The sequence below is a fragment of the Phyllopteryx taeniolatus genome, chromosome 1, assembly GCF_024500385.1.
Source record: "Phyllopteryx taeniolatus isolate TA_2022b chromosome 1, UOR_Ptae_1.2, whole genome shotgun sequence".
Taxonomy (NCBI): domain Eukaryota; kingdom Metazoa; phylum Chordata; class Actinopteri; order Syngnathiformes; family Syngnathidae; genus Phyllopteryx; species Phyllopteryx taeniolatus.
The window spans coordinates 29823600-29846388 of NC_084502.1; the positions used below are offsets into that span (position 1 = coordinate 29823600).

The following is a 22789-nucleotide window of genomic DNA, read 5'->3' on the forward strand; positions in this document are numbered from 1 at the left end:
GGTGCTGATGGTGCGTGTGGATGAGGCGGTGTCCCCCAGCTTTACCTGCTGCTCATTCCACAACATCATATGTGTTTAGAAACAGCTTGTCTTTTTGGATAGTGGTCAATATACAGTACTGTACATTAATGTCTGTTAGTGCAATCATCCACGTCTTAATACATGCTTCAGTCAAAAAAACACAGTCAAAATAAAGTCTTGGCTCAGCGTGGCATGAAATACGTCACTTCAGGCTCACACTGGCTCAACGCTGGCAGTCTCACACTGGCTCACTGCATGCTTATCATGGCATATCGAGGCATATTCGCCCTGCGCTGTTCATTCCACGACATTGTATGTGTTTATAAACGTCTTGCTGTTTTTGATGGTGGTCAGTATACAGTACTGTACATTAATATGTGTAAGTGCACACGGGGTGCTGTTTGTAAAACTTTTTACGCCACAAATAGAAACATTTTGTCATTTTTGTCATTTAGCTTGAAAACGTGTTTAAAAGAAACTGGTGTGAATTTTTAAGAGCCACTTCTCTGCAAATTTAAAACAATATATGCAGCCCTATGGGGGGGACAAGTCAGTGCAAACTGTAGGCCGTTCCCAAACCCGGATAAATGCAAAGGGTTCCGCCAGAAAGGGCATCCGGCTTAAAACTTTGCCAAACAAATATGAGAGTTCATCTAAAGAATTCTATACCGAATCGGTCGTGGCCCGGGTTTAACAACGTCCGCCCCCGGCACCGTTAACCTGCAGGGCGCCGGTGGAAATTCAGCTACTGTGGGTTAAAGAAGAGGTGGAAAGCGGGTCCTTAGGCAGAAATAGAAGAGGAAAGCACAGAGGCTAGAATTGAATGTGGAGACTTTGAATGGGACTATGACAGGAAAATCTCGGGAGTTGGTTGACATGATGATGATGAGAAAGGTTGATATATTGTGTGTACAGGAGAGCAGTTGGAAAGGCAGTAAGGCTAGAAGTTTAGGGGCAGTGTTTAAATTATTTTACCATGGTGTAGATGGCAAGAGAAATGGAGTCGGGGTTATTTTAAAAGAAGAGTTGGCTAAGAATGTCTTGGAGGTGAAAAGAGTATCAGATCGAGTGATGAGGCTGAATGAGGCTGATGTGCCCCACTCCTGTGGGGCACATCCTATGCCCCACAGGTAGGATGTGACCTAGAGGTGAAAGATAAATTCTGGAAGGAGCTAGACGAAGTATTTCTGAGCATCCCAGACAGAGACAGAGTCGTGATTGGTGCAGATTGTAATGGACATGTTGGTGAAGGAAACAGGGGTGATCAAGAAGTAATGGGTAAGTACAGCAGCCAGGAAAGGAACTTGGAGGGAGAGATGGTGGTAGACTTTGCAAAAAGGATGCAAATGGCTGTAGTGAACACTTTTTTCCAGAGGAGTCAGGAACATAGGGTGACCCAGAAGAGCGAAGGTAGAAGCACACAGGTGGATTACATCTTGTGCAGATGATGTAATCTGAAGGAAGTTACTGACCGTAAAGTAGTGGAGACAGGCAGAAGAGTACTCTGTGTATCTTCTGGCAGGAAAGGAGAGAAGGAGACTTTGTGGCGGAACCTCAAAGCAAAGTATGGGAAATCATACAAGGAAAGAGGTCAGCTAAGAAGAAGTGGGACACTGAGATGACAGAGGAGAGGAGAAAGTAATACATTGAGATGCGATGTAGGGCAAAGGTAGAGGTGGCAAAGGCCAAACAAGAGGCATATGATCACGTATGCCAGGTTGGACACTAAAGAAGGAGAAAAATATCGATACAGGTTGGCCAAACAGAGGGATAGAGATGGGAAGGATGTGGAGCAGGTTAGGGCACAGATGGAAATGTGTTGACTGGTCCCAGTTATGTGCTGGATAGATGGAAAAAATACTTTGAGGAGTTGATGAATGAGGAAAATGAGAGCGAACAAAGAGTAGAAGAGGCAAGTGTGGTGGACCAGGAAGTGACAATGATTAGTAAGGGGGAAGTTAGCAAGGCATTAAAGAGGATTAAAAATTAAAAAGCAGTTGGTCCTGATGACATTCCTGTGGAGGTATGGAAGCATCTAGGAGAGGTGGCTGTGGAGTTTTTGACCAGCTTGTTTAACAGAATTCTAGCGGGTGAGAAGATGCTTGAGGAATGGAGGAAAAGTGTGCTGGTGCCCATTTTTAAGAACAAGGGTGATGTGCAGAGTTGTGGGAAATATAGAGGAATAACGTTGATGAGCCACACAATGAAGTTATGGGAAAGAGTAGTGGAGGCAAGACTCAGGACAGAAGTGAGTATTTGCGAGCAATAGTACGGTTTCATGCCTAGAAAGAGTACCACAGATGCATTATTTGCCTTGAGGATGTTGATGGAAAAGTACAGAGAAGGTCAGAAGGAGCTACATTGTGTCTTTGTAGATCTAGAGAAAGCCTATGACCGAGTACCCAGAGAGGAACTGTGGTACTGCATGCGGAAGTCTAGCGTGGCAGAGAAGTATGTTAGAATAATACAGGACATGTATGAGGGCAGCAGAACAGAGGTGAGGTATAATGTAGGTGTGACAGAGGAGTTTAAGATGGAGGTGGGACTGCATCAGGGATCAGCCCTGAGCCTCTTCCTATTTGCAGTGGTGATGGATAGGCTGACAGATGAGGTTAGACTGGAATCCCCGTGGACCATGTTTGCAGATGACATTGTGATCTACAGTGAAAGCAGGGAGCAGGTGGGGGAACAGTTAGAAAGATGGAGGCCTGCACTGGAAAGGAGGAATGAAGATTAGCTGAAGTAAAACAGAATATATGTGCATGAATGAGAGGGGTGGTGGGGGAAGAGTGAGGCGACAGGGAGAAGAGATAGCAAGGGTGGAGGACTTGAAATACTTGGGGTCAACAGTCCACAGCAATGGTGAGTGTGGCAAGGAAGTGAAGAAACGTGTCCAAGCAGGTTGGAACGGGTGGAGGAAGGTGTCAGGTGTGTTATGTAACAGAAGAGTCTCTGCTAGGATGAAGGGCAAAGTTTATAAGACAGTGGTGAGGCCAGCCATGATGTACGCATTAGAGACTGAAGAGACAACAGGAAGCAGAGCTGGAGGTGGCGGAAATGAAGATGTTCTCTCTAGGAGTGACCAGGTTGGATTAAATTAGAAATGAGCTCATCAGAGGGACAGCCAAGGTTCGATGTCTTGGAGACAAAGTTAGACAGAGCAGACTTCGATGGTTTGGACACGTCCACAGGATAATTTGTGAGTATATTGGTAGAAGGATGATGAGGATGGAGCTTCCTGGCAAGAGAGCTCAAGGAAGATCAAAGAGAAAGTTGATGGATGTTATAAAGGAAGACATGGGGGCAGTTCTTAGAAAGAAGAATGCTGGGGATAGGCTTACATGGAAAAGGATGACACGCTGTGGCGACCCCGAACGGGACAAGCCGAAAGGAAAAGAAGAATAAGACGACACCTGAATCTCAAATCTAAATGTTAAATATATATCTAAATATAAACCTAAATGTAAATGTTAAATTTAAACATAAATTGTAAAACTAAATGTTAAAATATATAAATGTTAAACCTCTAACTAAAAATAAGTCTTGAATTTAATTTTACAAAGCTAGCTCGCTAACGCAGCCACCGGCATCTGCCGCAGTGCCTCTGCCATCGGCCGCTGTCCACCTTCAGTGCTGTGTTGTTTAGTTATTTGCAGTTCTGTTTTTTTGTTTTGTTTTACTAGCCGTTGTTTATTTAGGAAGAAGAATAAGAATAATCACCTTTTTATTGTCATGAACATGCATGCATGCACCCAAAATTTGTTCTCTGCATTTTACCCATCACAGTGAACACGTACACATACATATGTTAGTGGAACACACTGGAGCAGGGGGAAGCTGAAGCCCCCGGGGAGCATTTCGGGGTATCAGTGTCTTGCTCAAGGACACCACAGTCGTGAGTCGCGGGGATGTTGGCGGATGGTCCAGTCGGGGTCTTGAACCAAGGTCCCCCACGGTGGCAGGCGATGATCTTAACCATTGCTGTTGTGTTTAGTTATTTGCTGTTGTTTTTTATTTTCCGTTGTGTTTTATTTGTTTTTTTTTTGTTTTTTTGCCTTTGTGTTTAGTTGTTTGGTGTTTTTTTTTTTTTTTTTTTTTAACTTGCCGTTGTGTTTTGTTATTGTTGTGGTATTGATTTGCCGTTGTGTTTAGTTATTTTCTGTTGTGTTTTTATAATTGCCGTTGTCTTGAGTTATTTGCTGTTGTTTTTTACTTCTCGTTCAGTTATTTGCTGTTGTGTTTTGAACTTCAGGGCCACCGTCGGTTGTGAATGCGCTCAAGACACGCCCACCCAGTGCGACACTGCTGTGACGTCGGAGGCCTGGTTTGCGGTGATCACGTGATTTTCCGCATGTTTGAAGTCCCGAAAACACTGCGTCGCCACTCCTCCGCTTCATTTAGTCGAATCAGATTCGAGCAGGAAGGCTCGAGCATAACATCCATAACTGTAGGTTTATTCAAAGAGAGTGGTGGTACTTCGCCAAGGTGTATCACTTCCACTCGAAGCCAGCAACCACTTGTCTGTCTGCTATCCGTCCGAACGTCACGGCTCCTCGGCGGGCTGCCTCAGTCATCACTTCGGTGCTGCCCCAGCGCCGTTTAAGAGGCTGTCTGTCGGACCCAAAGCTCGTCCGTCAGCCCCGAGTCTGTCGGGCCTCTGCTTGTCTTGACCCAGTGAGCCGCTGCTAGCAGGGCGTTAGCCGGCCAGGCGTTAGCATGGCCGATGGAAAAGCCAACCTGGTGGCCAAGGACGAGACGACGACACGGGGAAACGGTCAAAGTAAGAGAACAAAAGTATTTCGTGCTCATATAGAACCAGTTTTAGTTGTAGGTAGTTGTTTGTACGTCTTGTAAAAAGTTTCAGCGTCCTTCGCTGTTCGCCGACTGTCAACACACGCTCGCTCAAAAAAAGGGAGCCACAAAAATGATTGACTTTAGTTCGAGAATTCTACCAAGAATAAGAACAGTCACTTCGACAAGTCGCAGTGACAGAATAAGTACTTGTACAAGTCGCTTGGACGCAACTCTCGCAGTAAATGTGACGTCACCGTGAAGCCAAGCACTCGATGCTTATGCTGAAGTGAAGCGTGTGTAGGTGCTGACGTGGAGAAAGTCGTCGGGCAGTTGGGTGACTGCATGCATTCGTGGGTGTGTCGCGGAAGGGGAAGGCGAAGTTGCTGCTGTGTATGGGCTCAGTGCAAACATGGAAAGCCTAAGTCAATATTACTTGGTATAAGGTGCCTTTGAGGCTTACCCATTTCCAGAGGTGTCAAGTAACTAAGTACAAATTCTTACTGTATTTAGGTCAATTTTTCTGCCATCTGTACCTCGGTATTTTATTTTTTTTTTTGGTGACTTTTTACTTTTACTCCTTTTTAACACAAATGTATGTACTTTCTACTCCTTACATTTTAAGATGAACTTGTTACTTCTAAAACATTCTGAGGTTAGCGACGACACAGCAGAAAACACGGGATGTGGCAATGTGAATATTGCCCGCGTCAAACGCTGTGACTGATAAAATATAAAGTGAGCCAATCCCCCACCTCCCTCCTACTGTACTGTACTTTAGTTAAATTTTGACAAAAGGTGCTCTTTGTAATTTGGACCACCTTTTCCTACTTTTGAAACAGCTTAAGTTAGCCAACTAATATTTAACACCAAAAGATTTGGAATATGGCCGCACGGTGGGATGACTGGTAAGCACATCTGCCTCACAGTTCTGAGGACCGGGGTTCAAATCCCGGCCCCGCCTGTGTGGAGTTTGCATGTTCTCCCGGTCCCCGCGTGGGTTTTCTCTGGGTACTACGGTTTCCTCCCACATTGTCCTCAAGTAACAGTACTTGAGGACAATGTTTGGCTACTCTTCCCACCTCTGGAGCGGGGATCCTCTATTGCCACTCTTGCGCTTAAGCAACATTTTTGCTCATCAGATCTTTTTTTTGGTCACCTTTTTCATGCCTTTGGTGTTTGCATGTCTGAAATCAGAGAGTTTGCATCCAAAGGTGAAGACACCTCACTGCTGGATGACACTGAGTGGACGCTTGACCTCACATTTTTAACCGATATTACTGTGACAGTGAACCATTTGAACTGTGAGCTGCAAGGCGAAGACAGTTGCTGATATGTCCTCTAAATGCAATTAAAACTCACATGAACATTTTCTCTGTGCATTTACAGTGTCAAAAGTCTCAGCACCATTTGCACATAAGGAAAGTGCAGCACCTTTTTTTTTTTAAAGTTGTGGAAAAGTACTCTCAAGTCATAAACAGACTTGGGCAAGAATTTGAGAACAGGTTTTACCTGTATTAAGGGCAACCTGTTTCAAGTTGTCAGTATAAAATACACCTCTCCACAACCTCAAACAGTTACACTCCAAACTCCACTATGGCCAAGACCAAAGAGCTGTCAAAGGACACCAGAAACAAAAGTGTACACCTGCAATTAAGAAAAAGTATTTACAGTTTCTGGGGTATTGTTTGGATTTCAGCACGAGACATACTGAATATCCCTAACTTTTCAAGAGTAATGTTTGTGACTCTCACATCTGGTACTTACTACACAGTGTTGCTATAATGTCTGTGTCAGTGAAGGTCCAGCTGAAGTACTTAAGTCTGGCTGTGCTGGTGGTCCAGAATGCGTCCCTCATCCTCAGCATCCAGTATGTGCGCACATTGCCGGGCGAGCGCTTCCTGGCCACATCGGCTGTAGTCATGGCGGAGATCCTCAAGGTGTTGGCGTGTCTCCTCATCATCCTGCTGCAGAAGAGATGTAAGTCCTGTAAGGCCCTTTGGACCCCAGATTAGTCTTTAGACATGAATCTCAATTATCATGACCAAAAAGATCACAATCCGGTATATGCGCAAACTATTTACCCATTCAGCAAATCAGATAAAAGCACTTGCTCGGGTGAATGGGGAAAGAGGGACCGTTTCAAAGCATCCTTCGTAACTTTAAACTACTACAATGTCTTTTTTTCAAACCCAGGATGTCACCACAGAGCCACCAAAGATGACTATAGACTGTGTTTGGGCTTTATTAACGTTTACGTGCATGATGATATATTTGTATAAATAAAATATACACACGTATTTAACTTTGTCCAAAGACAGCAGCCATAAAGAAAACAAACATTTTGGGAAGTTCAGCTTCAAACAATCATGTAATTAATACTAGTTATGATCGTTAGCAAAGCATACACACTTGTCAGCTATTCCGCGATGTTCCGCATGTAGTGGATTATCGCTATTATGATGTTCCTAAAATCTGTCCTAAGAATATTATTATTTTTTTTGTTAGTTTGTTTGAAACTACTGCTACAGTGCATCCAGGAAATAAGCACAGCGCTTCACTTTTCACATTTTGTTATGTTACAGCCTTATTCCAAAATCAAATAAATGATTTTTTTTCCCTCAAAATTCTGCACACAACACGCCATAATGACATGAAAAAAATTTGGGAAATTTTTGCTAATTTATTAAAAATAAAAAGCTAAGAAATCACATGTACATAAATATTCACAGTCTTTGCCACAAAGCTAAAAATTGAGCTCAGGGGCATCATGTTTCCACTGATCATCCTTGAGAGGTTCCTACAGCTTAATAGGAGTCCACCTGTGGTAAATTCAGTTGATTGGACATGATTTGGAAAGGCACACACCTGTCTATATAAAGTCCCACAGGTGACAGTACATGTCAGAGCACAAACCAAGCATGAAGTCGGAGCAATTGTATGTAGAACTCCGAGACAGGATTGTCTCGAGGCACAAATCTGGGGAAGGGTACAGAAAAATGTCTGCTGCTTTGAAGGTTCCAATGAGCACAGTGGCCTCTATCAAGTTCCGTACCACCAGGACTCTTCCTAGAACTGGCTACCCGTCTAAACTGAGCAATCGAGGGAGAAGGGCTTTAGTCAGGGAGGTGACCCAGAACTTGACGGTCACTCTGTCAGAGCTCCAGCAGTCCTCTGTTGAGTGAGGAGAACCTCTCAGAACACAACAATCTCTCCAGCACGCCACCAATCAGGCTTGTATGGTAGAGTGGCCAGACGGAAGCCACTCCTGAGTAAAATGGCACATGGCAGCCTGCCTGGAGTTTGACAAAAGGCACCTGAAGGATTCTCAGACCATGAGAGAGAAAATTCTCTGGTCTGATGAGACAAAGCTTGTAACTCTTTGGCATGAATGCCAGGTGTCATGTTTGGAGGGATCAAGGCACCGCTCATAACCTGACCAACACCAGCCCTACAGTGAAGCATGGTGGTGGCAGCATCATGCTGTGGGGATGTTTTTCAGCGGTAGGAACTGGGAGACTAGTTAGGATTGAGAAAAAGATGAATGCCTCCCTGGTGAACGCCTCACTGGTGAGGTGCTCTGGGTACATCCCAGTGGGAGGAACTCCCGGGGACGACCCAGGACACGCTGGAGGAACTAAGTCTCCCGGCTGGCCTGAGAACACCTCGGGATCCTCCCGGAAGAGCTGGACGAATTGCCTGGGGAGAGGGATGTCTGGGCTTTCCTGCTTAAGCTGCTGCCCCCTTGACCCGACCTTGGCTAAGCAGAAGAAAATGGATGGATGGTTATTAGCAAATACATGAAATATAGCCACATGACATTTATGCTAATAAGAGTGTTAACTGAGCAAATTACAGATCAATGTGCAGGACGCTTGATAATATTTTATATCAATATTTTGTAATTGTGTAGTGCATTTATACATACTATTTCCTGGGGACGCAATGGCACCAATTTTGTGGAATGGCCCATCAAAGGTTTAACAATATATGGGGATTGCTCTGTTTCTGCGCATGGTAAACAACACTTTTACATTATTTATTAGTTTAGCATGTGTCTTCATGTAGGCCAGGGGTATTCAACTAAAATTTTAAAAGGGCCAGATCAAGAAAATGTTTTGGAGCAAATGTCAGGAAGATCATCTAGTGTCTATTTATTGTGATATATATTTAAGTAGATTGGCTGGCAACCAGTTCAGGGTGTACCCCGCCTCCTGCCCGATGTTAGCTGGGATAGGCTCCTGCACGCCCGCGACCCTAGTGAGGAGAAGCGGCTCAGAAGATGGATGGATGGATGGATATATTTAAGTAGTCTGCCTAGTCGTCGTATCTACATCTGCTTGTGATCAATACCTCCACCAAAATTTTGGAACTTATTATTGTCACGTAACACAGACACATAGAGTGAGAGAGGCTTGTAAATTTCATCATAGGTATACCTCACCTATGAAAGGCAAAATAAGAAGAACAAATCCAGAAAATCACAGTCTGATTTTTAAAGAATTTATTAGCGAATAATGGTGGAAAATAAGTATTTGGTCACCTACAAACAAGCAAGATTTCTGGCTCTCACAGACCTCAAACTTCTTTAAGAGGCTCCTCTGTCCTCCACTCGTTACTTGTGTTAATGGCACCTGTTTGAACTCGGTATAAAAGACACCTATCCACAACTTCAAACAGTTACACTCCAAACTCCACTATGGCCAAGACCAACGACCTCTCAAAAGACACCAGAATTGTAGAACTGCACTAGGCTTGGAAGACTGAATCTGCAATAGGTAAGCAGCAGCTTGGTCTGAAGAAATCAACTGTGGGAGCAATTATTAGAAAATGGAAGACATACAAGACCACTGTTAATCTCCCTCGATCTGGGGCTCCACGCAAGATCTCACTTCGTGGGGTCAAAATTATCACCAGAATGGTGAGCAAAAATCCCAGTACCACGGGGGAACCTAGTGAATGACCTGCAGAGAGCTGGGATCAAAGTAACAAATGCTGCCATCAGTAACACACTATGCCGCCAGGGACTCAAATCCTGCAGTGCCAGATGTGTCCCCCTGCTTAAGCCAGTACATGTCCAGTCATATGGTCAGATGAAACCAAAATAGAACTTTTTGGTAAAAACTCAACTTGTCGTGTTTGGAGGAAAAAGAATGCTGAGTTGCATCCAAAGAACACCATACCTACTGTGAAGCATGGGGGTGGAAACATCATGCTTTGGGGCTGAAGAAAGGGGGGGGGGGGGTCTTCGCCAAATATGGACAAAGCGGATACAAAAATGGGTCAAATAGCTGTCAGATGGTCCTTTTCTGGAAACTCTCATGACAAAACCAATTTTTCTTATTAATAATAAAATTGACACTTTTATACTCCATGTCCATGTTAGTCACTCAATGGAGGGAAAATATACGACCTTTCAATATGACTGATGACCGAACAAGGACCATTTTCTTTATGGTTATGTTTCGTTTAATAATTGTGCTTTTCTGAAATTCCTGAGCGTTTAATTTGAATCCAGTTAAAATTTTAATGTTTTGCCTGTTTCTTCTTCTGCTGCTGCTGCTTCTTCAGTTCCGGCAGAAGGGGCATGTTTAGTGCATTACTGCCACCTAAGGGTTAACTGATGAACACCTATAACAGAGCCAAACTATTGAGTGGTGCTACAGGATATGTTCTTGGATATACAGCTCCCACTATTGTCTTCAATGAAAATCTACTGCTCTTTTTAAAATAGCATGAAACAGAAGGCATTTGGCTGCAAATACATCTGCCAATACAAGGTTGATGCAATAAATACACCGAACAAAAATACGCAACACTTTTGTTTTTGCTTCCATTTTTCGTGAGCTGGACTCAAAGATCTAAAGCTTTTTCTACATACACAAAAGGCCATTTCCCTCAAATATTGTTCACAAATCTGTCTAAATCTATGTTAGTGAGCATTTCTCCTTTGACGAGATAATCGATCCCACCTGAGAGGTGTGGCATATCAACATGCTGAGTAGACGGCATGATTATTGCACAGGTGTGCCTTAGGCTGGCCACAATAATACGCCACTCTGAAATTTGCAGTTTTGCTTTATTGTGGGGATCTGGGGGTTCAGAAAACCAGTCAGTATCTGGTCTGACCACCATTTGCCTCACGCAGTGCAACACATCTTCGCATAGAGTTGATCAGGTTGTTGATTATGGCCTGTGGAATGTTGATCCACTCCTCTTCAATGGCTGTGCGAAGTTGCTGGATATTGGCAGGAACTGGAACACGCTGTCGTATACGCCGATCGAGAGCATCCCAAACATGCACAATGGGTTAAATGTCCGGGGAGTATGCTGGCCATGCAAGAACTGGGATGTTTTCAGCTTCCAGGAATTGTGTACAGATCCTTGCAACATGGGGCCGTGCATTATAATGCTGCAACGTGAGGTGATGGTCATGGATGAATGGCACAACAATGGGCCTCAGGATCTTGTCATGGTATCTCTGTTGCTTTCAAAATGCCATCAATAAAATGCACCTGTGTTCGTTGCCCATAACATACAGCTGCCCATACCATAACCCCACCGCCACCATGGGCCACTCGATCCACAACGTTGACATCAGCAAACCGCTCACCTACACAACGCTACACACGCTGTCTGCCATCTGTCCTGAACAGTGAAAACCGGGATTCATCCGTGAAGAGAACACCTTTTCGACGTGCCAGACGTTATCGAATGTGAGCATTTGCTCACGCAAGTCTGTTACGATGACGAACTGCAGTCAGGTCGAGACCCCGATGAGGACGACGATCATGCAGATGAGCTTCCCTGAGACGCTTTCTGAGTTTGTACAGAAATTCTTTGGTTATGCAAACAGATTGTTGCAGCAGCTGTCGGGGTGGCTGGTTTCAGACAATCTTGGAGGTGAAAATGATGGATGTGGAGGTCCTGGGCTGGTTTGGTTACATGTGGTCTGCGGTTGTGAGACCAGTTGGATGTACTGCCAAATTGTCTGAAACACCTTTGGAGACTGCTTATGGTCAAGAAATGCAGCCACTCCGGTTGACGTTCCTGCAGTCAGCATGCCAATTGCACGCTCCCTGTGGCATTGTGCTGTGTGATAAAACTGTATGTTATGGGCGAACACAGGTGCATTTTATTGATGGCATTTGAATGCAACAGAGAGAGCCCATTCTTGTGCCATTCATCCATGACCCTCACCTCATGTTGCAGCATTATAATGCACGGCCCCATGTTGCAAGATTCTGTAAACGATTCCTGGAAGCTGAAAACATCCCAGTTCTTGCATGGCCAGCATACTCCCCGGACATTTAACCCATTGTGCATGTTTGGGATGCTCTGGTTCGGCGTATACGACAGCGTGTTCCAGTTCCTGCCAGTATACACCAACTTTGCACAGGCATTGAAGATGAGTGGGTCAACATTCCACAGGCCATAATCAACAACCTGATCAACTCTATGCGAAGATGTGTTGCACTGCATGTGGCAAATGGTGGTCAGACCAGATACTGACTGGTTTTCTGAACCCCCAGATCCCCACAATAAAGCAAAACTGCAAATTTCAGAGTGGCGTATTATTGTGGCCAGCCTATGGCACACCCGTGCAATACTCATGCTGTCTAACCAGCATCTTGATATGCCACACCTGTGAGGTGGATGGATTATCTCGACAAAGGAGAAATGATCACTCACACAGATTTAGACAGATTTGTGAACAATATTTGAGGGAAATGGCCTTTTGTGTATGTAGAAAAACCTTTAGATCTTGGAGTCCAGCTCACGAAAAATGGGAGCAAAAACAAAAGTGTAGCATTATTTTTGTTCAGTGTATATTAAAATAACAAATATTGAAGCCATAATTTATGATGTTTTAAACAATTTTAATGATTATGTTTGTAGAGTAATGATTATGTTGTGCAATTGAACAGTATGCATATATATATATATATTTTTATCCTATTACATAATATACTACAATAACTGTCCTGCGGTCATGTTCTTCACGTAATTTGAAAAATATGCAAATTCAGACAAATTGTCCCGGAAGACTATTTCTATAGGTTGACAGCTCTCACAGTAATTTCATTTGGCTTTTCTGGCCTTTGGTTCCTCATTTTCTGCTTCGGCCAATAATTTTCATTTCGGTGCATCACTAATTATGAATTTAACTGACGTTAAACTGTTACTGCATCTGCTTTTCTGACAATAAACCAGACCGTTTATAGTGTACAATGTATTGGATAGTTACATTTGTTATTATTTGCATTTATTATCCATTTCCCCACCACGTTTTTTTTTTTATCTTTACCAGGTCACCCGAAAAATGCAGCGGAATGTAGGAAATCACATCCATGACATTCAGTCCCTGCCAAAGCCCCACTACCACATCGTATACACTTTGTGGCTTCTTGTCGGCTGAGCCCCCCCAAAAAAATCTGAACCTAGTATCGCCCCTGTTCCTGTTTACTGTCTGTTTTGACTTCTCCAGCATCCGCTTTAGGTAGCCAACTTGTTGGGCCTGAATTAATTGTGCCCTGTGCTAGTCTCTGACAAGCAATGACACTAATTGTGTGTCATGTTTCTTGTTTGTCAACTTGTGCTCCATCAGGCCACGTGAAGGAGACTGTGTTGTTCCTGGTTGACGCCATCTTGTTTCAGTACAAGGACACGCTGAAGCTGGCCCTTCCATCGCTCATCTACACACTGCAGAACAACCTGCAGTACATTGCAATCTCCAACCTGCCTGCTGCCACCTTCCAGGTTGCTGCATGCATCACAGGCATAAGTTAAACACAATGCCGGTGGTTGAACCCTTAGGCCAGGGATGTCAAACTCATTTTCACTAGGGGCCATATTGGCATTATCGATGCTGTCGAAGGGCCAGTTAGAAGACAGTAAATGTAACTAAATGTAATGTAAAACAATTATATAACTATACTCCTCAACATATTGTTAAGTAACTGTATTTATTATTACTTTTTGCCCTGGTATTATAACATGAATCCTAAGAAACCCGCATTTCTCATCAAACTAAATAAAGAAGAATATCTCCAAACCCAAGTTATGACATTAACTTTTGTCAAAGGTTTTTTATTAAGTTTGACAATTTTGCACTACTCAGAACATTGGTGACAGAGCATTTTAGAAATACAAATCGGCCTGGCATAAAGTGCAAAGGGAATACCACGTGCTAATGAGAAATGTGTGAATAGTGAATACTGTAAAAATTTGCCTGCATGAATACAGAAACCCGTGTACACAGCAGCAGTAAAATATATATTCGTTTTCCAATCTTTGTTGAAAAAGCCTTCTATCGCAATCAATGTTTCACTTCCTCGACATTTTGGGATCATTTGTAGACGTTTCTCAAGTCACTTATAAAATCGCTGCTCTACACTGATGCGCGTACACTACCACCTAGTGGTAAGATCCCGTCACTTGGCGGTAATTTGTAAGGCAACAATATACAATTCCAATGAAGTTGGGACGTTGTGTTAAACAAAAACAGAATACAATGATTTGCAAATCATGTTCGACCTGTATTTAATTGAATACACTACAAAGACAAGATATTTAATGTTCAAACTGATAAACTTTATTGTTTTTAGCAAATAATCATCCATCCATCCATTTTCTGAGCCGCTTCTCCTCACTAGGGTCGCGGGCGTGCTGGAGCCTATCCCAGCTGTCATCGGGCAGGAGGCGGGGTACACCCTGAACTGGTTGCCAGCCAATCGCAAGGCACATAGAAACAAACAACCATTCGCACTCACAGTCATGCCTACGGGCAATTTAGAGTCTCCAATTAATGCATGTTTTTGGGATGTGGGAGGAAACCGGAGTGCCCGGAGAAAACCCACGCAGGCACGGGGAGAACATGCAAACTCCACACAGGCGGGGGCGGGGATTGAACCCGGGTCCTCACAACTGTGAGGCTGACGCTCTAACCAGTCCTCCACCGTGCCGCCCAAATAATCATTAACTTAGAATTTTATGGCTGCAACACGTTCCAAAAAAGCTGGGACAGGGTCATGTTTACCACTGTGTTACATCACCTTTTCTTTTAACAGCATTCAATAAACGTTTGGGAACTGAGGACACTAATTGTTGAAGCTTTGTTGGTGGAATTCTTTCCCATTCTTGCTTGATGTACAGCTTCAGCTGTTCAACAGTCCGGGGTCTCCGTTGTCGTATTTTATGCTTCATAATGCGCCACACATTTTCAATGGGAGACCGGTCTGGACTGCAGGCAGGCCAGTCTAGTACCCGCACTCTTTTACTACGATGCCATGCTTCTGTGACACGTGCAGAATGTGGTTTGGCATTGTCTTGCTGAAATAAGCAGGGGCGTCCATGAAAAAGACGTTGCTTGGATGGCAGCATACGTTTCTCCAAAACCTGTATGTACCTTTCAGCATTAATGATACCTTCGCAGATGTCTAAGTTACCCATGTCATTGGTACTAACACAGCCCCATACCATCACAGATGCTGGCTTTTGAACTTTGCGTGCATAACAGTCCGGATGGTTCTTTTCCTCTTTGGCCCGGAGGACACGACGTCCACAATTTCCAAAAACAATTTGAAATGTGGACTCGTCGGACCAGAGAACACTTTTCCACTTTGCATCAGTCCAACTTAGATGAGCTCGGGCCCAGAGAAGCCGGCGGCATTTCTGGGTGTTGTTGATAAATAGCTTTTGGTTTGCATAGTAGAGTTTCAAGTTGCACTTACAGATGTAGCGCTGAACTGTTTTTACTGACATTGGTTTTCTGAAGTGTTCCTGAGCCCATGTGGTGATATCCTTTACACATTGATGTCGGTTTTTGATGCAGTGCCGGCTGTGGGATCGAAGGTCACGGGCATTCAATGTTGGTTTTCGGCCTTGCCGCTTACATACAGTGATATCTCAAGATTCTCTGAACCTTTTAATGATATTATGGACCGTAGATGATGAAATCCCTAAATTCCTTGCAATTGTACGTTGAGGAACATTGTCCTGTTCGACTATTTACTCACGCACTTGTTCACAAAGAGGTGAACCTCGCCCCATCTTTGCTTGTGAATGACTGAGCAATTTAGGGAAGCTCCTTTTATACCCAATCATGGCAGCCACCTGTTCCCAATTAGCCTGTACACCTGTGGGATGTTCCAAACAGGTGTTTGATGAGCATTCCTCAACTTTCTCAGTCTTTTTTTTCCACCTGTCCCAGCTTTTTTGGAACGTGTTGCAGCCTTAAAATTCTAAGTTAATGATTATTTGCTAAAAACAATAGTTTATCAGTTTGAACATTAAATATCTTGTCTTTGTAGTGTATTCAATTAAATATAGGTTGAACAACGTCCCAACTTCATTGGAATTGGGGTTGTATTATGGGAAATGGAGTTAATGCTGAATACACGTGTGAACTGCTCAATTGACTTATTTTAAGACCTTTCAAGTGGTGTGGGACTGAAGAGCAAATTTTTACTCGTATCTCGACTATTTTCAAAATTTATTTTATTTGTCTTGAGATATGAGCAAATATTTTCTCTTCAGTCTCACACCACTAGATGACAGCAGCAGTCTTCGCAACGTCCAACCACCATCAATTCACATTGATTTCCTTCCAGTTCAAGGTTAATATCAGTAGGTGAAATGAAATTATCGTGTGTGTGTGAGTGACTTGCCTTGCCCTGCATGTTGAAGCCGCTAACATAGACACGTTTGTGAGCGATACAGTTCTCAGCAGAGATTAAGTGTGAGTGTAAAGTGTTGTAAATGTGATTGTCGTGTGAAAATGTATACAGTAGAAATGCTGAGAGCATTGCTGAATGCGTGACCAAGTGCGGCGAAGACTATTTGTAGCTTTTGAAAGGACGACAGTAGAGTACGGGGAGGGGAACTTTATAGGCGCAAAATAGGACAACAAGTGACAACATCCACTACTGGACGCTGTTTTTTCAAACCTCACTTTAGAGCAGGATTGGTATTTGTTTACTAGCTCTATGTATTAATACTATTCCTAAAACCTATTCCTTGTGGAAATGTCACGGTGCTTCATTTTTAGCCATTAGTATTTCACTGTTTAGAACAGGGATTCTCAAAGCTTTTGGGTCAAGGGACTCCTGACAGAGGAGACATTTTTCCAAGGATACTCATAATTCTAACACTAATTAAACATCTCTTTTCGAGGAATAAAACTAGCCGAACCAGTAAAATCATAGCTGAAGTAATATAACTATAAGTTTCTGTCTCCCTTTGTTAAGTAGTCAGGAAAATATTTATATTTAATAACCATAATTATTTTTACCTGATTCCCTTACAAGAAACAACAGGAATCGAGGAAATTTCACCTGCACTGTCCAGTATCCTGGTATCTATTCCAGACACACTTGTTGAATTTTTGGCTAAAAAGTCACTGAATCGATTTCAAGTCACTGAATCCTTGTGGCTCGTATCGTTCTAAATGAACCAATATCGTCCTTGAATCGGCAACCACGAATCATGATACAAATTGAATTCTTGCAAAATTAATCTTTATACCCCTAATTACTGAGGTGTTTTTTTAAATAAAGGAAAACATTTTGGAATTTTATTTTTTTCCAAGATTAAAAGTTTTTATATTAAAATAATTTAAAAAAATTTCCAAGATTAAAAGTTGTAATCTCACAAGAAAGAACTAAAATTTTTGTGCTAAAAAACCTTATATTTTCGTTGGGGAAAATTTCATATTTCTTTAAAAAAAAAAATATATATATATATGAATAGCTATATTTTTGTGAAAAATTATTAGTTTTGCAAGAATTGGAGCGGTATTTTTGAATGGGGGAAAGGTAGGCTGCTTATTGTGACTATGGTGGTTTTCAGGTGACGTACCAGCTAAAGATCCTGACCACGGCGCTCTTCAGTGTGCTGATGCTGAGGAAGACTTTGTCCAAAGTGCAGTGGTTTTCACTACTGCTGCTCTTTGTCGGTGTCGCAATCGTACAGGTAGGACCCGCCCTCGTGTTAGTACACTCCACTGATGATCTGTTTACCTACATTTGAGACGCACATCAGCACCTGCGAGACGCTTGGCCTGGCAGAACGCCACTGTTTTGACTACTAGGCCTTTGAGCTAAATCCTTGATATTCAGCTTAAGGTCCATGTACCAGTATGCTGTTTGTCATCATTAGTAAGATGATGAGCCTTTTGCTCATAATGCAGTTGTGGAGAATATGGTTTTCAATATGACAACCTTGTATTCATAGTCTCGAGTAAACGACAGAGTACGAGTTTTTAGAAAAAAGATCCATCCAAGTTTTTACAAAATATTTTTCATAATCGTTTTTGTCCCTTTATTGGGTTTGCAAGATCATTTTGGTTGGAAATTCCGTGGATGCCCTTATCAAGCTATTCTAGTTTGTGTTTTACGCCTGGCAGTTGAACTGCCCAGATTTCTCGTTAATATTCGATATGTAAGTAAGCTTTTCTATAAATGTTTCACTGTTATTCTTAATTTAAATATGAAAAAAATCTTTGCTCGAATTGATCCTTGGCAATATGACTGCATCTTGTAGCTTGTTGTGGCCAAGCGTTCATAGTGATTTCAAGTTTGGATCATTTTGTTAAGCAGAATTCACCAAGTGTTGGATTGTAGGCCCACAAATCGGGAACTTGAGCTGAAAGGGGACGTGGGTGAAAATAAAGAAGAGGATACAGAGCTCTACACTTAACTTTTGTACTAGTAGCACTGGTGCGACCAACTTGTTATGTTGGTTCTATTGGACCAACTTTTTCTGTTGGTCACACCTCCACGTGATTTGGTTTAATCCTTTTTGTGCAACAGTATGACCATGAAAAAAAGTATAAAAGTGACTTTTCATCAAACTCTTGACAGGTCATGTTTTGACAGGTTTATGGCTTTGACCTTTCTGGGGTTTGCGTTGATTACGTAATGTCATTATGGCTCCCTCTCGTGGTCATAAAACCGGTACATTTAAATGGTTGTAAAACCAGTCTTTCAAAGAGTCACGCGCGGTCACCTGGCACTTCCAAGGGTTCAAATCAATAAAACCGGTACTTTAAAGGGTTATAAAACAAAAGTAGCACATGCTATAAAGTTGTTACTTCAAAGGGTTATTAAAGTGTCACATGGTATAAAGTCTGGCTCTTCAAATGTTCACGTGAGGTAGGGTTGGGAATAGTTTGATTTTGAGCGATGCCGGTTCCAAACGATTCTGGATTCAGATTATTTTAGGGGGCTGGGTCAAAAAAGTTTGCATGGTTTAAATAAAGGGTGTCCAAATTATGAACATCCATTTTCTTTGCAGCCCGTAGCATAGACTAAAATGAACATTGGACTCGGGATTGTTTATAACCAGTATCAATATCAAACCTATGAACTAAAAGGCAATGTGTGTGGAACTAACGCAATTGAGTTAATTTTGATTGATTTAATGTTTCAGCTAAAAGTATAGCATTGTTAAAATCATTATTTGGGACTGTTTTATCACGTCAAATAGTTTATATGGGCAAGTTTTAACTTGACTTCCTGTTTTAAGATTGTAGCCTTTTATTTTGAAGGGTACGCACCAGAGCTCAGCATTTTGGCACGAAAGTAACTTCAGACGCCACCGGTGATTAAACTTTTTTTTTTTTTTATGCATGGAACCAAATGCTATAAAACGTTGATTCCGTTTCTTACCCACCGATGAGGCACAAGGTTAGTGTTTGTGATGCTGTGAGACGTTTGTGAATTTTGTTACAATTCATTGTGTATTTTTTATTAATTAATGTTTTAGCTAAACGTTAAGTATAGCATTGTTAAAATTATTTGGCAATGTTTTATCATGTCAAATGGTTTATATGTGCAAGTTTTAAGCTCGTAGCCTTTTATTTTGAAGGGTACGCACCGGAACCCAGCGTTTTGTCACGAAAATTAACTTCACACTGAACCAGTTTTTAAAAATACATTAAACCAAATGCTATAAAACGGTTTCTTTCCTTACCAACCGATGAGGCACAAGGTTGGTGTTTGTGATACTGTGAGACAACGTTTGTGAATTTTGTCCCAATTCTTTGTGATGTAAAGTTGCTACGTTGAAGTTTTAGCTCAATGTTAAGCTTTTTTTTCTGTCATCGGCTCTTACGTTGGTTTGAAGACTAAAATAAATGCTAAAAGCCATCAGTGCAAAAGTGCAACCAACCGTTTACCTTGTTAGCTGTCTCAATGTTGGCATAGACGTATTTTATTTCACTCACCCAGTTGACTGAGAGTTGAATTCACTGACACTCCGCGCGGTGTAGGCTCAGGTTCGGAGCGCGTCAGATGCTACCCATCGTGAAAGCCTCCTTTACACAATATAATCTAATTCCAGGTGTTACACTGAGGGGAATTGAATTTATGTGAAGACGGACCGATACTTTTACTCCGTCACAATGATGATTTTTTTTTGGGGGGGGGGGGGGGGGGTGTACAGTCACGCTAGTGTGTTTACTTTCCAGAGTCCAAAAAACAACAGCTTTAACATGCAGCGTAGTTTTGTCACTGGCCATACTTAAACATTTCACCCCACTTCAAACTTGAAAAACACCATGCAGTTGCAGATGTTTCTATTGTTGTTTTTGCAGTGGATATGGCAACATTAGCTCTGTTCTACTCCCATATATTATTATTATTTTATTTGATTTGATTAAAAAAATCAGAAGTTACTCTTTAGGAGTTTTTTCATTGAGTACTTTCTTACTCTTAAGTAAATATTTGGATGACTACTTTTTACTTTTACTTGAGTCATTATTCTAAAGTAACTGTACTCTTACTTGAGTACAATATTTGGCTACTCTACCCACCTCTGGAAAAGAGGGACCAAAATCGCTCAAATTCAAATGATGTCCAACCCTAGTCGGTGTGTGCTAATAAAGTGACCTCCCAGTCAGTTCGCGCTGTATGAGTTTCACTTTTTGAATTGAACTACCTAACAAAATTTAGCTTTTCATACTATTCTTATTTTTTGAGTTGAACTATACCTGTGACTATTGTCAATGCCAGGAATATGCATTCCCCTTCAAAAGTGTTGGAACAGCAAGATTAATAGGCTCAGAAAATGGATGGATGGATGGATGGAATAACATTTAATATTTGGTGGCATAACCCTTAGTTGCAATAACTGCATCAAGCCTGCGACCCATTGATCTCACCAGACTGTTGCATTCATCATTTTAAATGCTTTTCCAGGCCTTTACTGCAGCCTCTTTCAGTTCTTGTTTGTTTCTGGTGGTTTCTCCCCTCAGTGTCTTCTTCTGGAGGTAAAATGCATGCTCTATTGGGTTAAGGTCCGGTGACTGACTTGGCCAGTCTAAGACCTTCCACTTTTTCCCCTGAAGAAGTCCTTCGTTGTGTTTTGGGTCATTGCCTTGTTGCATGATGAAGCTTCTCCTGATTAATTTGGACGCATTTTTTTGTAAATTGCAAGACAAAATGGTTTTGTAGACTTCAGAATTCATCCTGCTGCTTCCATCATGAGTTACATCAGTGATATCCAACCTTTATTGAGCCAGGGCACATATTTTACAATTGAAAAATCTCACGGCACACCAACAAACAAAAATGTCGCAAAAAGTGGATACATTAATTACTGTATGTACTTCCTGCAATCTAATAGAGGAGCATTTATTTGTTCTGTCTGTCACTATACCTCACAGGCATAAATAGATGAAAAAAGATACATTGTTTCTTGTAAATAAAATCTTTTTTATGCAATTACGTAAAATCTTATTTCCCACGGCACACTAATGTGCCCCGGCACACTGGTTGGGAATCACTGAGTTACATCATCAATAAAGATGAGTGAGCCCGTTCCAGAAGCAGCCATGCAAGCTCAAGCCATGACATTACCTCCATCATGCTTTATAGATGAGCTTGCGTCTTTTGGATCATAAGCAGAGCACTTCTTTCTCCATAATTTGGCCTTACCATCACTTTGGTAGAGGTTAATCTTGATCTCATCAGTCCCCAAAACTTTTGTGGCTCATCTCTGTACTACTTTGCAAAATCCAATCTGGCCTTCGGATTCTTTTTGCCAATGAGTGGTTTGCATCTTGTGGTATGGCCTGTATATTTCTTCTCTCGAAGAGGTTGGCAGTGATGTCACTGACTTTTGTTGTAGGGTGTTTCTTCACAGCTCTCACAAAGTTTCTGTCATCAACTGCTGTTGATACCCTTGGCTGACCTGTTCGATGTCTGTTACGCAGTACACCCGTAGTTTCTATCTTTTTCAGGACATTCCAAATTGTTGTCTTGGCTATGCCCACTGTTTGTGCAGTGTTTTTTCCCTCTTCTCTCAACTTTAAAATGGTTTGCTTTTCTCCCAAAAGCAGCTCTCTGGTCTTCGTTTGCTTAACGGCAAATGCAGGTGAAACCCTAAGCCAAAAATATGCACTTTCTAATGTTTAAGCAATCAATTTATAAGGCAACACCTGAGAAACTAGAAACACCCATCAGTCATGTTCCAATACTTTTGCTCACTAGAAAAGTGGCTGGGTTCCAACAAAAGGTGCTTTGTCCTAAGTTGTTTAACACATCAAGATGTAATTACCATGAAATAAAAGCTGGTATTCTGAACTTTTTTCTCATATTCATCTTTTGATCTGAAACCCAAATGTCTTCAGTATACAACAAAAACAAAGAAATTCACCTTGCCATTCCAATACTTTTGTAGATAATGCTGTCACAGCTGCTGCGCTAGTTATGGTATAACATATTTTCTGAGGAGCTATCTATTTGTAAATATACTCTGTTGCTAAGAATATATATATATATATATATATATATATATACACACACACACACACACACACACACGTACGTATATTAACGTGAGAAAACCTGGATGCACTTTTTTTTTTTTTTTTTTTTTTTTTATTATATAAATGAAGTGTTTCGGCAGATCCTTAAAATCAAAGACTCTGACCCGGATGCAAATAAATGTTATCGGGACATCCTCAGTAGGAATA

General features: G+C 41.9%; 1 protein-coding gene across 6 annotated transcripts in view; it reads left to right on the forward strand.

The window, feature by feature from the left end:
• Window positions 1-4331: 4331 nt before the first annotated feature.
• The window catches only part of slc35a2 (solute carrier family 35 member 2), a 33019-nt gene continuing 14561 nt past the window's right edge, over window positions 4332-22789 (forward strand). For 2 of the 6 annotated variants that reach the window (XM_061787813.1, XM_061787804.1), the window contains exons 1-4: window positions 4341-4801; window positions 6610-6792; window positions 13421-13572; window positions 17662-17784. In XM_061787813.1, the coding sequence (XP_061643797.1) occupies window positions 4738-4801; window positions 6610-6792; window positions 13421-13572; window positions 17662-17784 (522 nt within the window). In that variant the 5' untranslated portion in view covers window positions 4341-4737. Of the gene's footprint in view, window positions 4802-6609; window positions 6793-13420; window positions 13573-17661; window positions 17785-22789 lie in introns of all 6 variants that reach the window. The other 4 variants (XM_061787822.1, XM_061787829.1, XM_061787836.1 and 1 more) reach the window with 4 other exon arrangements.